Raw genomic sequence first — 17225 nt, forward strand, 5'->3', positions numbered from 1 at the left:
ATTAGTGACCTCAGGAAACAGGAGACTTGAAGATGATGTTAAGGGAAGAGATGTTTCAAGTATGATGAAGGACAGAATTAAGATTTGGAAAGATCTGGACAAACAGTGGAAAAAAATAATCTGAAATATATAAATTTGCTAAAAATAAGTGCAGATTTCTTTGCTTCAGAAGAATCCATTGAAAAAACCTAGATTCTGGAACAATTGGTTTGGTAGTCATTTTGCAGAGGAAGATTGGAGAGTTGTGGTGAATCACTAGCTGAATCAGCAGTGTCATACTGTTGCAAAATGGCAAGCTGGGAGTTATAAACAGGATTACAACCTGTAAGCCTCATAAAATACTCCTTTTGCTCTGCACTGATAATGCCTTTGCCAGAATACAGCACCCAAAAGTAGTAAATCAATTGGAGAGAATCTAGAGAAGAAAAATTGAAATTATCAGAAGTCTAAAAATCAAAAAGAAGAGAGTTAGGTTTAGACAATCTAGAAAAGAGGTTGTTTATGGAGACATAGTAAAATACTTCAAATATGTAAATAGGTGTTGCAAAGAGAAAAGAGAGTAATCTTTGCTTTATCTGCTTGGTCCCTAGCTGGGACAAGAATTGCTGGACCTAATTGCAAGATGGAAGTTTCTAGTTAGGTAGTGGAAAAGGTTTCCAACTGCATTGAAAATTAAGGACTGTGATATATTACTGAAGAAAGTTGTATGTGCAAAGTGGTATTTTAAGAATAATTTGGACAGATCTTTGTGGAGAAGGGGTATGAGCTCCCTGACTGCGTGAAATCCCTTTCAGTCCCACTCTTTGACATTCTAACACTCAGTTAGAATGTTTTGTGAATTAGAAGTTAAAACAAAGGTCTACTGTAAGACTCTGACGTGTTTTGAAAGTAAGAAAGCCAGTATGTTCCTTCTGCATTGGTGAATGGTTAAGCGTGAATTACTGTCTATTTGCTATGCAGTAGCGTTTGTCAGTCCAGTTCACAGAACTGGAATTTTGTTTTAAGAGGTGATGAGGTACCAACAAATTTGCAATTGGTTATGGAATTTCATAAAGCATGATGTAATTTCAATTTAATATTTCTTAAATAAGTGAAAAGATGCATTGCTTTTTTTATTTGAGCCATGAAAGCTTGTCTAAGGAACTTCAGATTGCTTATTTTGGTGGTGCTGTTCTATGATGTCACTAAATTTTTTTAAAAATGCAGTAAGCCTGTCTACCTCTTCCTAAGCGACATAAAATCTGATTAAACCTTCATAGGAGTTATTTTGAGCACAAGTTAAGGTAAGACAGAAAATCCATATGTTTTAATTTAAATGTACAATGTGTGGAATTATGGATTTTTAAACTGTATATTGAGGTCCAAATTATATGTTGCTTTAGAGTATATTCTAGCTGAGCTCATATTCACCAAGGTTTTGTTCTGTTTTAATTTCAGATAAATATGAGAAAGAAGCCAGTAAATATTGGAATGAATTTTACAAGACCCATAAAAATAGCTTTTTCAAGGATCGCAATTGGCTGTTTCTGGAGTTTCCAGAAATTCTTCCAGAAAAAAGGAGACATGAGTTCAAAATAGAAAAAATATCTTCAGAACACACAAAAATAAATAATAACAACAGTTTTTCATTTGAAAATGAAATGCTTAAAGAAGGAGAGAAATACTGGAGGAAAAATTATAGAGGTGGTTCTACTGCTGGACAAGGATGTGTATATAATGAAAATCAAGCAAAGGCTCTTACAGACAATCCTCAAGGTAAAAACTGTGGAGAAGAATTTGGCAAGCTAGAATCCTTCCCTGGTTGTGATGCCACGTACCGAATATTAGAGGTAATGCACTGCAAATGTTCTACCCATCATATATAGCTCCACTTAATTGCTCAAAAATCTGATAAAGACCCTTACTAAGTATCAAGAAAGGAAGCCTTTGGAATTTTACATACTACATTCATTTATGGCAGAAACTTTCAGAGAAACCTAGGATCTGTACTTGGTTTTCCCTTTAAAGTTTCTCCCAAATCAGAATGGGGCTAGATTGTCAGATTCCATTTTCATTGAAAGTCAGGTTTCTCATTTCCTAAGGAAAGGTGTGTGTTTAAGTGCTTTGTCTAAAAGTGCAAGTACTTGCTGCATTCCTGCCAAATGGTGAAATTGGACAAGAATATTGCATTTTCTTATGCAGTTTGAGAGATGGATTTTCTCTTAATTTTAGAAAGACATTGGGGAGAAATGGGATGATATAAATGAATCGTGAATGAGCTCGTGGTATGAGCTGTTTATACCTTTTCTGTCCAACATAGACTTGAAGTCTAATGGGTCCTACCTGCCAACTAATTTAAGACAAAAAAAAAACAAAAAAAGGTTTTATTTGCTCATTTATTTCAACTTTATCTTTCTCTTCTGATTTTAGGTTGGTTGTGGAGCTGGAAACAGTGTCTTTCCTATTTTGAAAGTTTTATGGTACGTAATGTTGGATTTCCAAATATGAATGTTGTATTCACATCTTCATTTTCACCAAATGTTGGTGCTGGATCAGTGCTGCAGGAAGTGTTGAGTGAACCATTTTACAGCCCTAAAATTTTTACTGTGTCAGACCACAGATAATGTTGGCAGCATCAGTATAGGATACTCCTCAAATTGCTCCACCCTCGTCTTGGGGGGTCATATTTGCTGACAAAGTTTGTCTTCAGGTGCATTCAGGCTTATTTTTTTGTAGTTAATCTCAGGCAGATGAAAGAGTCTCTTGTTTTATGTATCACAGTAAAGCAACCAGGTATCTCTTCAAAAGGCTAAAATCAGAGACCATAGATAATGGCATGTGATCTACTGGAAAAAAGTTCTGTTGTTTCTGAATTGGCTGGTATATTTGTCACATTACTTCAGGTTTTAGTGTCAAGGCACAAGTCCTGTATCACATTACTTAATTCATTGAAACATCTTAATCCATTTAGCTTCCAGTTTTAGAAAAATCTGTTATGACAGCTTGTCCTCCCATCCATGTAGGCAGGAAGGTTTTATAGAAAAGGCTATGTATGTATCAAGGGTTGAAATAGATTTATTTTTATTCATGCCTTTAAGAGCTTGAGAACAACACAATTCGTTATTCTATCAATGAATTTTGATTGCTAGTATCACACCTATACAAAAATACTCCATTTTGCAGATATGGAAACGCAGCAGGAGGAATTGAGTGATGCACCAGGGTCATACATGAAACCTCTAAGTGTTAGCAATGCATCTTCATCCCACAGCAAATGCTTTGCTTTAGACAGCATGTAGTGAAAGGAGAGCCTGGTTTCATATGAAAACTTTGAAAGGAACACTATATAGAAAAAGATACCATGTGGCTGTATTGAAAAGGATGAGACAAACTTCTGTGTTTTCCTCACAGGAGGCATTAGTCATAGATTGGCATTTCTGATAATTAAGACTCTACTCATAAGGTATTTTTCCTGGAGATCTCTATTCTTATGTAAATCCTTCACTCAATCATGTTGGTTGATACATTGAACAACTTGCTGGTTTGTCTTGTATATGACCTAATGGAAAGATCTCTTATCTCTTAGCAGGCTTGGCTTTATAGAACAGTTGGTTTTACTCTGAATTCAGTAATATAAAATTTTCCATTTTGGCAATTATATGCATATAAAATAATATATTTATATGCATATAGTTATATGCATGTAAAAACAAGCCAGTGTTAAGCAAGGGTACCCTGGCTACAAAAGAAAATTTCACTTAGCTTAATAATGTAACTTTTAAACCTCTTCCCCCTCCCTCCCTTAAAATTTAAGTTAGTGCTTTTGAATACAGCGTGTCATGAAAACACCATCCACATCAAGCCATGTCTTTGTCTTAAGTGGATTTTCTACATATTCTGCTCTAAAAAAATAAAAAAACCCCAATATTCTAACAAGTCTATTAGGTAATCAGCTTAACCTTTCCCAAGGGACTGGCTGGGTCCGAAGCCTGGCTGCTTGTCCTTGTTCATAATAAATATGTAAATTCATCAATTCTCATGGTGGGCACAGAGCTGATAAAAGTTTTACTCAGCAACAAGTATGGAATATATTTTGTTCCAGAAGCATTCTCCTGTTGAGCCCTCAGAAGTCATTAACTTAGATGTGTGTGTATACTGTGAGATGTTATAGGCACTGGCACAGTTTATTGATTCCCTTCTAAAGAAGCCATCTATGCAAAATCACAAATATATTTTTAATTAATTAAATTGATCATGAGTTGATCATGAGGTCATCTCTCAGTGGATTTTGAGTAGCTTTCTCAGTTTATCTTAAATGAATTTTTCAGAGGTGAAAAAACTTCTCCCTAGAATTACTAGTATCTGATGAATAGGACAAGGAAATTTGCAGGCTTAGTCTTGGATAGGAAGGGAAGACAGTGCTAGAAGAAATTCTTCATTCTATCTAGAAAACAGGAGATAATGGAGGACAATAACCAATAATGCTTAATCAAATGAAAAGAACAGCAAGGTGATACATGGAAACCGAAACTTCTACAGAACATGATGACTTTTGCAACACCCCATCCCTGCCCAAATCATATTGCTAATTAAACTGCATGCATGGGCTAATAATGCAGTGCTCCTGTAAGAAAATGCGACCTATTAATGTGCATTTATGCATTACAGCACCAGGACATTGTCATCAGTTCTGACAGCCCTCTGTGACCTTTTTTTTTTCCTTTTGCCTTCTCCCTGACAAGGCTATAATTCTTTTTATACTAACTGCCTGTTGGTGTTCTTATTAATTTGTCTGCCCTATTGGTTCATTACAACCTATGTGGCTTTCCATGTGCTAGACATCAATAAAGCATGCTTGATCAAACCTGTGGTGAACCCCAGAGGACCCTCTGAAGTTTCATGAACACTGATGTAGACTTTCATCTTTTACATTAATAATTTTTTAACTGATGTTGGTTTTGTTTTCCTAGCAATACACCTGGAACCTTTCTATACTGTTGTGATTTTGCTTCAGGAGCAGTGGAGCTGGTAAAGGTAATTCATGCACTCGCTTTAGAGTACCTTACAAGCCGGTAATTCAGGAGGCTGCCAGGAAGCCATCTTCATGAAAAAGAATGTGATGGCTTTGACAACTTTTAACTGAAGTTTTCAGTATTCCAGAGAACAAAGTCATACTGTATGCAGAGTGGAATGAATACCATCAGTGAGCTTGCTGCTCAGCTTGAGTAAGATACTGGACAGAATAGGCTTTTATATGAGATGTTTTACAATGCAGAATAATTGAAGAAAAAATGTTTCTTGAGTCAGAGTAAACGTATTAACTACTACTGTTCTCTCTGTGCCTCTTTTCATCTTTTTCCTGACAGTCACATTCGTCCTACAATTCAGCCTGGTGTTCTGCCTTTGTTCATGATGTGTGTGATGATGCTTTACCCTATCCTTTTCCAGATGAGATCCTGGATGTCATTCTCCTTGTCTTTGTGCTCTCTACTATTCATCCTGACAGGTAAATGAAGACTAAAGGGCAAAGAAAATGGGTTAAATCTCTTTTTTAACTGGAGATTTTCAATAAAAGCAAAAGATGATGAATCTTTGTTATTTAATAAGCTACAATATATATATAACAAGGTATTTTAAATGCTGTTTACCATTTTCAGGCTTCAGGAGAAAAGCTGGTCAGGCTAATTATAATTAGTGAGTCTCCAGCCTCCATCAAAATACAAGGGGTATATTGTAACTAAGTACACCTCTATTAGAAGTGACAGATTCAAAAAAATTGCAAATTAAAAAACCAGACTGACACTCATGATTTAACACCTTACAGTATGTTGATATAGACTTAGATTGCTGATTTAGCCGTATTCAAATGCTTACATGCAGGCCTTTTAAACTAGAATGCGTCCAGAATTTTGTAACTTGTTTGGATTAAGAACATTTGATCTAATTTTCATGTATGGTGTTATGCTGAGTACTGTTAGCCTTTGCTAATGCCTCTCAATGTCTGATGAACCAAATTTTATGACTGTTAAGGTTGGCTCATTGTGAAAATGCCCTTTTTTAATGGGAAAAATGTAAAACAGGGCATGTAAGTTTAACTTCTTGACTCTTAACTAGGTTATATGAAGGGCAAGACATGCTGTTTGTGTGATAATACATTTATAACTTTAAGAATGTCATTAAAATGGGCTTGACATACAGAACAGTATTTGCCCAAGTCTGAGAACTGTTTTCCTGCTACTAGTGATTAGCTTCATACAGAAAAACCTTCCCTGTAAAGGATACTTCTCCTTTCTTTTTATTCAGAGATGAGCACGAGTCACAAAAAGCCAGGGTCCAGGTTTCAAAAACAATTCAAGCAGGAGACTTCAGATCTCCATAACTCTCGTGATGCTGCCAGAAAGAAATTGGACAATAGTGGTTCATTCAATCACTTTGCCTGTAGAAGCAGTAATCAGATGTTCTGTCAGAATTCCTGTGTATCTTTTCCTATTAGTCTTTCAAGAATATATTTGAGGGCTTTTGTGGTTGGTTTTCTTTTTTGTTGTTTGTTTGTTTGTGGGGTCTTTCTGTCATTGTTGGTTTTTGGTTTTTTGTTTGGGTTGGTTTTTTTTTTTCCCCAGGGCTGACATGGATGCTTTTGTGTACATGTGTGTGTATACACACATGAAGATTTTCATGTAATTATCTGTGTTGTGAGACCTGCTTTCCAAAGATGTGTTAGTCATCACTGCTATCTCATAGAATTAAAATGACTGCATAAAAGAAAATGTGATCCAGATTCATCTTACTCAGTATACATTTTTCCTGGAAACTTTGAAAGTGGGAAATGAAAAAGAAAACCAAGGGAATCATGATGCAGAACTTCCGTGCTTTGAAAAGATGGAAAATATATGTGAGAGGGACATATTTATATTCAGAAAATTGTTACTTAGTAATTTCTCTCTAGGCTGTTGTTTAGTTTTTGATAATTGCTACTCTGGTAGTCAGTTTTTAACACGGTTCAATTTTGCTGGAAGGCACCTCTAAAATTTGGTTGCAGAATTCAAAGTATTAAACTTTCTTCAAGCTGTGTAATTAATGTCTTCTAGTTTGCTGGATGGGATTTCTCAAAGCAGTTTCACTTTTTGTGCGCATACACTTTTTCTGTGTGTGCAAAACTTCTGTTTATATAGGCAGAGTGTGTAATTCTGTGCACAACTACCTGTATTGAAGAGTCTCTTATTCTTGGGTGGCGCTGCCTTTTTGGTCTGTGGCACCAAATTGCTTGCTTATGTTTGCAAACTTCACCAGTATCCCATCTATTTTCTAAGGATGCAAGGGGTTGTAAATAGGTTGGCTAAGCTACTGAAACCTGGAGGAATGTTGTTATTTCGAGACTATGGAAGATACGATACAGCTCAACTTCGCTTTAAAAAAGGTAATTTCTGGATGTTTTTGTTGTTCACTGTTCATTTTAGCTCTTTCTGGGAAAAAAAGTGACATGTCCTTTTTCGTTACTGCTCTAATTTCTTAGGTCATTGCTTGTCAGAAAATTTTTATGTAAGAGGAGATGGAACCAGAGTCTATTTCTTTACCAAAGGTATGGAATGTTTTAGTTTCATAGAAAGGGTTGAGTGTTTCTCAGTGTGTTTTGGATTATGAAAACTCATCTTAAAACATAAATTTAAAGAAGGTTTTATTGGCTTTTTTTAATTCTCTGCTTTTAAAAAGCCCAAAGCTAACTGTTGTAAGGAAATAATTTCCTTTGTGTGCACACTTGTTGCATTTGGGGTCCTGCAAGATTGCTTACAGACATCACTGGAAATTTCTCTTTAAGTATCCGGTGTCTAATTGTATGCTCAAATTTTATTATTTAAACATGCACATGATTTCTCTCTTAAAATTGAGATAAACATGCTTGGAAGGAGAGTCTGTAGCTATATATGGCATAAGAGTCTGGATTGTCATTTGTCAGGTGAAATAGCTTTATCTTGATAACACAGGAACAGTGACCAAGTGGCATGCATTTGTTTACTCAACTATGGCATATTGAACACTGTGAAGAAAGGGTATCTATGGAGCCTATGAGTAATGACTAATGTGGTTTGAGCCTCAACATAACCATTTTTACTGCAATGTAAATCAAGAGCTGTAAAAATGAATTTCTAACAAAAGCCTTCTTACAGGCAGTGTCCTTTATCTTTCAAATTGCAAAACAGATTTACTTCCATCTTTGGTTGAACTACAGGTTGGCAATTATTACATTCTACAAATGACTTTTTTTTTTTTATTTGCAATAATTCTTCATATGAAAAAATAGATGAGGTATGGAACATGTTCAACTTGGCTGGATTAACTGAAGTACAGAATTTAGTTGATCGGCGATTACAAGTAAACAGAAAGAAAAAAGTGAAAATGCAGCGAGTTTGGATACAGAGCAAGTTCCAGAAGCCGTTGCTATCTCTGCATTATCCTGAAGAAACCACCAAAAGGCACCCTTGTAAATAATTGTACTCCAGAAATGTGGTATAGAAATGAACTCCAGAAACTGAAGCAAATTTAAGTACGTATATTTCCCGTAAATGTTGTCTTAGCCACTGAAAAGTATAAAAAAGTTCAATAAATATATTGAACTGAAAACATTTTTCTGACTTTCTTTGTAAATATGTGTGAGAAAAATCTCCAGGGGAAAAGGCCATTTCTGACTTCTGCTTTATTTGTAATAATCTTTCATAACTGTGACCAGGCACTGTTTTACTCCTTTGAATATGAATAGTCAGTAAGTACCAAGTATATACCTCATTCCTGTTGAAATTCACAGTATGTAAAAAGTTTTAGTCTGGAGCATAGTTGTTTCAGAGATTTAGAATATCTGTTCTCACTATTACTACCCTGTGTTAATTTCTGAGTCATGTCCTTTTCAACCACTGTGGGTCTTGCAACTGTATTTCCTCTTTGGAGGGAAATTTCTTGATGTGTAAATAATGAAGACAAAAATCTTTTTCTGATTTGCATGTAAGCTAATGTTTCACACTAGCTGCATGTGCTATATATACATATCAGATTACTCAGTGATTGGTGTCCTCCACTGTGACTGACTTACTATGCTGAAGTCTCCACATTTCATCTACATGCTCATAAGGAACATGCCAAATTCACGTACAACACATTATATTTAAAGTGCTCTAGGTTATAAGCTGAACATGTTTCTTGTAGAAAAGAATTAATAAAATGCCAAAACAGTGCCGAAACCAAATAGTTAATACTTGTCTGGATAAATACAAACATTATTTTTATGATATGTTAGATATGCTAGAGGGAGGAGCAAAAACAGTAGTCCAGAGTACATTTTATTAGTATTGTTATGGGGTAATATAATCACACTAGAATGGTAATCTACCTGGCAGCTGAGATATTTTTGTTATTTACAGAAATAAGTTGCTTTCTTAGGGATTGGATATTAGAAAGAAAATGCAATGTTTTTTATTGGCTGGGTGGGATACAGTAAAGGACAGGAGTACACTAGTACTTCAAGTTCTTTTAAGAAGGAAACTGAAATGCAAACATTGTTTTCAAATGTAGAACATGATCCTGAGGCTGTTGAGCTGGGATTTAAAGATACCACTATGCCACTTTGCTATTTAAATATAATTTTAAATCACTTAGCTACAAGGAGGAGAGATCAAGAAACAGGTGAATGAATAAAATAAATCTCTTATTTCAACAACGGTAGGGGATGCATGTAATCCATAGCATGTAGTTTTGAGTGTCATTAATACAGTGACACTCAAAGTCTCTTTTCTTGCTTTTGTTTTGGTCTGAAGGGTAAATGTGTCCCAGCTGACAGCCCAGCCTGTTGGGTTTTTTTGCAATCTGTTAGTTGCCAAGCTAAGGAAGACTGATGGTCTTCTAGGAAGAAAACCCATGAATGAGTGATCTAAATTGGGATGCCAAGTAGCTTCATTCCCTTTAACCCAGATGTGTTTCAAGAATGAGGTGTAATAAGGGGTCTGATCCTGCATTTTTGATATATTCGAAACTCCCATTACAGGAAGATACTGTTAATGAATTAAGAGGCTTAGGAAGCTTTGGTTAGCAATGGCATTATTGTAACCTGCAATAAAACTCTTGTGGTATAAATCAAAGTTTAAAACACAGCTGTGTTTCTTAAAACTGTAAGAGATTGTAGCATCCTCATGAAAAATATAAATAAATATCTCCTTATATTTTAAATATGTTGCTACTCTGTTTTATTAATTGTGACTTTTGAATATACATAGCTCTTAGCTAGCACAAATCATTTTCACTTGTAGAATTTTCCAGGGGAGTGATGATGATAAGTTCTTGAGCGTCGTGCAGTGTTATTCATGTGTGTGACATAAAATTTTCCATATGTAGAGGCTAATGTAATGTTTGCTTTGGCACTCACAAAGATCTATTGATTCTGGCAGGATATGAATGTGCTATGTTGTTAGTTTAACAAAAGTGTGACATCACAAAAAAACAAACCCTGAATTTTGAATGGCCTTAAGCAAAATCGGCTGTTTCTCTTCCACAATTTGCAGTATAAGTATTGACTGCCTCTTTTAGAATAATGGTGCCTGACTTAGAGGTAATAAGATCAGTTACTATTTTAAGTGTAGAATATCCACTCTCTGAACAGTTGTAAGATTCAAAGAAGGGGATGTGGAAAAAGGCATCATTCCCATTAAGAACTTTTGAGTCTGAGTAGCACTTTCTGTATTTTGACTTCATGACATTTCAGTTTTCAAAAAGCTTAATCAAAGACGTATTTTTAAAATGCTTCCAAATTATCTGCATTAGGCAAGTAGGACTACTGAAATAAAAGAAGAAAAAGAGATGGAGACGTATATAGGAAAGGCAGTTTAAAACTGCTTATTGTTAATTAATTTCTGGATGAAATAAAAATTAGTTTATTAATATAGAAAAAGGCATTTAAGTTTCACTTTTGACATATGAAGTTAATTCTTTAATCAGATGTGTACGTAAAATTAATTTATACACATTCTACAAATACAAAACATTTTAATTTGTAATTGCAAATTTTCTTTAAGTTTTTGTGGAGTCTTTTTGATTGTTTCAGTGTGCCTTCCTAATGGCAATTAGAGAAAGGTAGTCTTGTTAGAATTGAGCTTTGGCTTCATTGACTTTGGCTTGCTTTATGAGTACTGTGTATTTTTTGCCCAGCTCCACTGGTATTGCATGACGTTTATGTACAGGGACACTTGACCATGGTACTTACTGGTTTAGACCTTCCTTAGTTTTTAAGCAAATGTGAGTTAAAAAGTAAAGAAAGTGACCAAGCTTTTTTCCAACACTAATTTTGAGGTATCTAGTCAATAACAATTGGCTCATATTAAAAAAATGTTGTCTTTTTCCCAGCAGAACCAAGGCAGGTGCTTGTGTGGTATTCACAAATCCACCAAATGTGAAGAGGACAGTCAAAATGCAGGCCTGATGAGGAGTGTCATCATACTGAGTAGGAACTCTCACAACACTAGGGAAAAGTTTATTGTCTTGGAAACTGTGCAGCTAATCTCCTGATTCTGCTGGTTAATAATGAATAAAAATTTATAACAAACAACCCCAGAATTTGTATTAAACACTGGTGGAAATCACTTAACATAAATTTTGCTACTTCGTTTTCATTTGTGGTGTAAACTTTATTCACTGTTCCAGTGTGCTCTTTGATCTGTTGACGTATGGTTTGCTTCCTCTTTTTCCTGTGTGTAGTGGACAACTAAGCAGTTTCCCCAGGAGCTATATACACATATATTTGCAGTAAAGTTTGCTGGCTGAGTTATTGTTAGGATCGAAAAAAGAGTTTTATTTCCTTCTGTACAGATTGCTTTTTGTGTGAATGCAGTGAGTTGTATAGATGCTAAATTACAGTGGTATTGGCTTTAATTTTAAATCATTTTAAGTCAAGTGTCAGAGAATCATAGAATGGTTTGGGTTGGAAGGAACCTTAAAGATCATCTAGTTTCAAGCCATCTGCTGCAGGCAGGGACACCTTCCACTAGACCAGGTTGCTCAAAGCACCATCCAGCCTGTCCTTGAATATGGGTATGGTGTCTATGATATATGACATCATTTATAAACCATTTCTTCTCCATAGAGCATCTTCATAATGGGTGGTTGAACAACCTTGAAAATAAAACATGTATACATATTGCAAAAATATTAAACACTGCTATTGTTAATAATACAGGTCACTTTGCCTTTCAGTATATGTAAACTTCTCTCCACATTTGGAACAGTGATTGGACATGAAGATTTTTTTACATCAGTTATATACCAGTTCCCCTTCTCTTAAGAATCATCCAGAATCTGGACAAGCGTAAGTCTCCTCTATGCAGTTACGCTTTTTATGTAGTCAGTAAGAACTGCATGAGTTGCCATGGGCATCTTAGCAGGTTCCTTGTTTTAGCTGTGTCTCCTGGCATACAGGAGGCCTGGACTGGGCTTTGAGCTGAGAAGGAAACTTCTCCATTGAGAGACCATCCTTCACCCTTTGCTAGTACTGAACAACTAAAAGGAGAACTTGCCTGATTTGAAAGGAAGAGCCATCCATGCAGGAGAGGAGAAAAATGAAGATGCATCTCAAAGGCAGGTGAGAGAGGGAGTGACTGTTTCCTCTGGAAACTAGGGTAAGAAGGAAGCTTGGATAAACTGACCAAGAAAAATGAGATGCGGAACAGGCAACTGAGGAACAGAACACTGTGGGCATGGTTTATAGAGAAGATTTGTCACAGGATACAGTGTGGCAGGGTGAGGACCTTGGGCCTAGAAATGAATGAGATGAAGTAGTGGAGGCGAGAAGAGAAAGGGCACTGTTCATCACAAAAACAGGGTGAAATCTGGGTAAACAAAGGCGTCGGTATAAGGATTGGAGGCAGAAAGACCTATCATCGAAGTTTTCATTCTCCCAAGTGGTAATGTATTTTCACGTCTTAGCAGAATATTACAGTATTTCTTTCATCCATATGTGCACAATGTATTTCAATATATTAAAAAGATGGAATGTTTAATTTGTTGTAGTTTGTGTGTGCTATGCACATGTTTTCAACAGTGCAGGCAAGTGTATGATATACCTGCTTTTGCTTTCTCCTTAGGGAACAATGTTTTTACCTTCTTTCAAGTAGAACCGTATAGTGACAGAAGCTACATTCCTAACCTCCTGGGAAGGAAATACCAGAGAATAACAGAAGTGTCTGTATCCTGATTGTGTTCAATCAAGGTAGAACAATTAAATTTACTTCATATGTTCTGATGATGTCCCATTTAAATCTGGAAGATATATGCAGATTATCACCACGAAGAGCCTCCGAATATCAGTTTCTGTTATGCTTGCATCTGTTCAACAGAACTTAAGTGAATTTATATAAACTAGAAATAAAGCTTAAAGAAAAATAGCATAATAGGCTTCATCTGGGATTACAGCAATTTAGAGAAGGAATATGTTTCGTTATTTTAAAACACTTATGGTTGCAAAGGAGCTCTTATCCAAGAAGCTGAAAACTTAGCTTATTTGAGGTATAATGTATGTCAAGAATATTAAAGCTAATACCCATGTTCTGAAGCTTTGTATACTTAATGTTAGCCAAAGATACCTTATCAATTGTTGCTGTGAAAAAGGAGTTAGCAACAAGATAGTCTCATTTTCAAAGGGCATTTTATTGATCAGGTTGCTACAATTTTGAAGGGAGCTTGAAAGATTAAGAAAGCAAGTGAATTAGCTTAATAAGGCTAAAAGCCACAGATGACATATAGAATTTAATAAATAATTAGATTAAGAATAATCTAGGCATTCCTGTGTTTTGATACTAAACTAAATTTTAAGTTCATTTAAAAAACAGACTTGATGTATGCTGCTATACAACAATTATAAAAACAACCAAAATGTTAAAATTTTTAAGCATGATGTAAAAATAGAATGCTCTACAGCTACTGCATAAATCCAGTCTAGTGTTCTCTGTAGTGTGTCCTGTTCAGCTAGAAGAAAAAGATGCAGTAAAAATAGTGACGTTTTTTCATGTCTCTAGGAATTTTCATATGAAGACAGCTCAGGGAATTGAATGATAGACAATGTGAGAATGGCATATAATGTTATGTTTTAGTATTTAGAGGGTCTAATTTATATCTTTACATGATACAAAAAGCAAGGTAAATTAGTCAAGTTGGCAGGCAACAAACCTTCATTGTATATATTTATGACCATGCCTATAAAAACAAGGAATCACAATGTTCACAAGGCTAAAATGTTGGTGAGTTACCAAAAACTGATTGTGTTAGATTTTTCCATTTTCATTTTTATATGTGTGAAAAGGGAATTTTGCATATTTACTGTTCAAGATTTTTTAATGCTTCCAATTTAAAAAAAACAAAGAAACAACAATCCTAAAACCTTTCTCATTACCTTTTGTAAGATCCTAACATTGCTCAACATTCAGCTCAACAGTAGAGCTGAAGAATATGCCTGAATACAAAATGGGTCTAGTAGACACAGTTACCAAATTAAGAAAAGATAGTGGGGGAAAAGGTAGAAAAATAGAGAACATACTAATTGGCATGACAACATGTAGTCCTGTAGCAATCACACAGCACTTTGTATTTTATATAGCATGATAAATGCAGTACAGTTCCTGAGAGAGCGGGAGAGAGACAACCGTAAGACACTTCCCTGTCACTTACAACTGTAAACTGGCACATGTACAAGCTAAAAGCCAAAGAATGAAAGCAATTGGTTTGATATAAGAGTTACAATTGATTAATTATGCTTGGGTGAGACTGCCTCTTTTGGAGGGTTTCATTGCAAAGCCAACACTAATTTTTTCTTTAGTGGGCACACTATAGCTTCCATTTCCTTCTGAGGTAACAAGTGCTCTTTAATGGAGGAGTGCATCTTTGAACTTGAATAAAAGGGTTGTTGTGCAGCGTAGGATTTAGCAGATGGGCTTAGAGAACCCAAAGCTACCGCTAGACTTGTATTTTACATTAGGAAAAGCTTTGCCATTTTAAATGTCTCTGTTTGCTACGTTCCCTACTAAGCACAGTAGTCAGGTGTCGTTCTGAGGAATCGGGCAGCTTAGCTTCCAGTGACATTGATTACACTCAACAGGGAGAGCATGAGAAAGAGTAGTGGGTGAAGTGAAAAGGCAATGCGAGGCATTTCAGGGAAGAGATTTGCACTCTAGCACTTGCATGTGGGCGATAATCTCTCAGAGAAACAGTTCTTACTCTGAAGTGGAGCAGAGCTGAATCTTCTGTGCTCACTTCAGGTTTAATCTCCATCCCTGCAAACTACCAGTGCAGCCTGTAGTTAAACATGCATTTACTTAAAATGAGAGGAGAATAACAGTAGCGAGAAGCTGCATCTTTAGCATGGAGCTGTGATTTCGCAGAGAGACTCTGGCATGTTAATCCCTGGCATAAACGGGTGCAATTCTCAATGACAATGCTAAGCCTGTTTACACATGGGCTGAGCTAAACCCCAGGATGACAGACAATGCTGTTCAAAATCATTCATTTAATCCTTTTGAATTTTTGTGATCTAACAACCAGAGATGTTTGTATTAAGAAAAGATGATATGAAAAAGCCATGACAGTCACTGACCATTACTTTCTTGACATACAAATTATGACAAACATAGTCATTATCTTATTTTAGATAAACATTCTGTCTTTTTATTCAAGAGTGAATATTAGTGAATTGAATAAATCCTCAGTGATAGTTACCAAACTCTGAAATAAGATCTGCTTTTAAAATCAGAAACAGTCTGAGCTAGCTTATACAAAGAAAGAAGAACAAAATCCTCCTGGTAGTAAGTCTGCATTTTGTTTTACTGAAGTTTATGAGGAATCAATATAATCAGCAAGAACCTTTGGTTTAGTTTCTGTTTCTTTTACATTATTTTAATAGCAAAAGAAAGCAGATGGAAAAGGAGGCTGCATGGTACACAGTCTACAAAACATGCAAGTATTATTATATCACAAGATATTTAAGCTTGTAAGATATACAAGATACTAAATCACTCTCTTTTTCTTGCATCAGTTGGCTTGAGGCAGAGTATCAGAAACAGTAAATATTTATTGTACTTTGAAACAATGTTAGTAAAAGGCCTCAGGGTTAAATCTGAAAGAAAAAACTAATCTTTGAATCTTTGATCCAAATTTTCTGACATCATTCATGTCAGTTTAAATCCAGAAGACTCTTAAAGTCTATAGAGCTTCTTCAAGATACTGACTAGCTGCTCACAACTGGAATCCAAGTTAATTGGTGCCTGTTTTGGTTTTGGTTGGGGTAGAGTTAATTTTCTTCACAGTGGTTGGTATGGTGCTGTTTTAGATTTGTGCTAAAAACAGATTGGTAATATAGAGATGTTTTTGTTATTGCTGAGCTGTGCTTGCACAGTGTCAAGGCATTTTCTGCTGCTTGTACTGCTTTGCCAGTGAGAAGGCTGGGGTGGGGTTGCACAAGGATTTGGGAGGGGACACAGGACAGCTGACACCAACTGACCAAAGGGATGTTACAGACCATACAGTGTCATGCTCAGCATATAAATCTGGGGAAAAAAGGAGGAAGGAGAGGACATTTGGAGATACGGTGTTTGTCTTCCCAAGTCACTGTTACGTGTGGTGGAGCCCTGGCTGTCCTGGAGATGGCTGAACACCTGCTGGGCCATGGGAGGTGGTGAATGAATTAATTTTTTAGCTTTGCCTGTGTGCACAGCTTTTGCTTTACCTATTGCACTGTCTTTATTTCAACCCATGAGTTCTCTTACCCTCCCGATTCTCTCCCCCACCCCACCAGAGGGAAGTGAGCGAGCGGCTTGGTGGTTCTTAGTTGCTGGCTGGGGTTAATCCATGACAGGGCCTAATACTAGTTGTAAAGATAAAATTGCAAACACCGAAGTACAAAAATACTTTGTTCACTACTCTTACTTTGTTTAAGGGCTGAAATTTGGTTTGCTCACATATGTGTTTATGTTTTTGTGTAGGATATTCAGAATATTTTGTCCTACAACATTCTGTAGTCGGTAATAAGTTTTATGAAACTTAATAACCAATCAGATAAGCATGATTGATTAAGATAAGTGATTTATAATAAAATCCTTAAGACACGTTTGTTGTTTTTCTCTCACATACTTGAGAAAGTTCCTGTAAGAAAGTATGCCTATTCTTAAACTTAAAAGACCTTTGAAGTCCAAAATAACAAAGTTTGTGAAGATAGGAAAAAAAACCAA

The 17225-nt window shown here is 35.8% G+C and overlaps 1 protein-coding gene across 7 annotated transcripts in view; it reads left to right on the top strand.

The window, feature by feature from the left end:
* METTL8 (methyltransferase 8, methylcytidine) overlaps window positions 1-17225 on the top strand; it is a 46785-nt gene that overhangs the window by 13408 nt on the left and 16152 nt on the right. For 4 of the 7 annotated variants that reach the window (XM_048310386.1, XM_048310385.1, XM_048310388.1 and 1 more), the window contains 7 exons: window positions 1438-1829; window positions 2410-2459; window positions 4950-5013; window positions 5346-5485; window positions 7290-7396; window positions 7493-7558; window positions 8279-10191. In XM_048310386.1, coding sequence (XP_048166343.1) covers window positions 1438-1829; window positions 2410-2459; window positions 4950-5013; window positions 5346-5485; window positions 7290-7396; window positions 7493-7558; window positions 8279-8466 — 1007 coding nt within the window. In that variant the 3' untranslated portion in view covers window positions 8467-10191. Of the gene's footprint in view, window positions 1-1437; window positions 1830-2409; window positions 2460-4949; window positions 5014-5345; window positions 5486-7289; window positions 7397-7492; window positions 7559-8278; window positions 10192-11361; window positions 11561-13094; window positions 13220-17225 lie in introns of those variants that run through there. The other 3 variants (XR_007205007.1, XR_007205008.1, XR_007205009.1) reach the window with 3 other exon arrangements.

Source organism: Corvus hawaiiensis, chromosome 7 (genome assembly GCF_020740725.1).
Source record: "Corvus hawaiiensis isolate bCorHaw1 chromosome 7, bCorHaw1.pri.cur, whole genome shotgun sequence".
Lineage (NCBI taxonomy): Eukaryota > Metazoa > Chordata > Aves > Passeriformes > Corvidae > Corvus > Corvus hawaiiensis.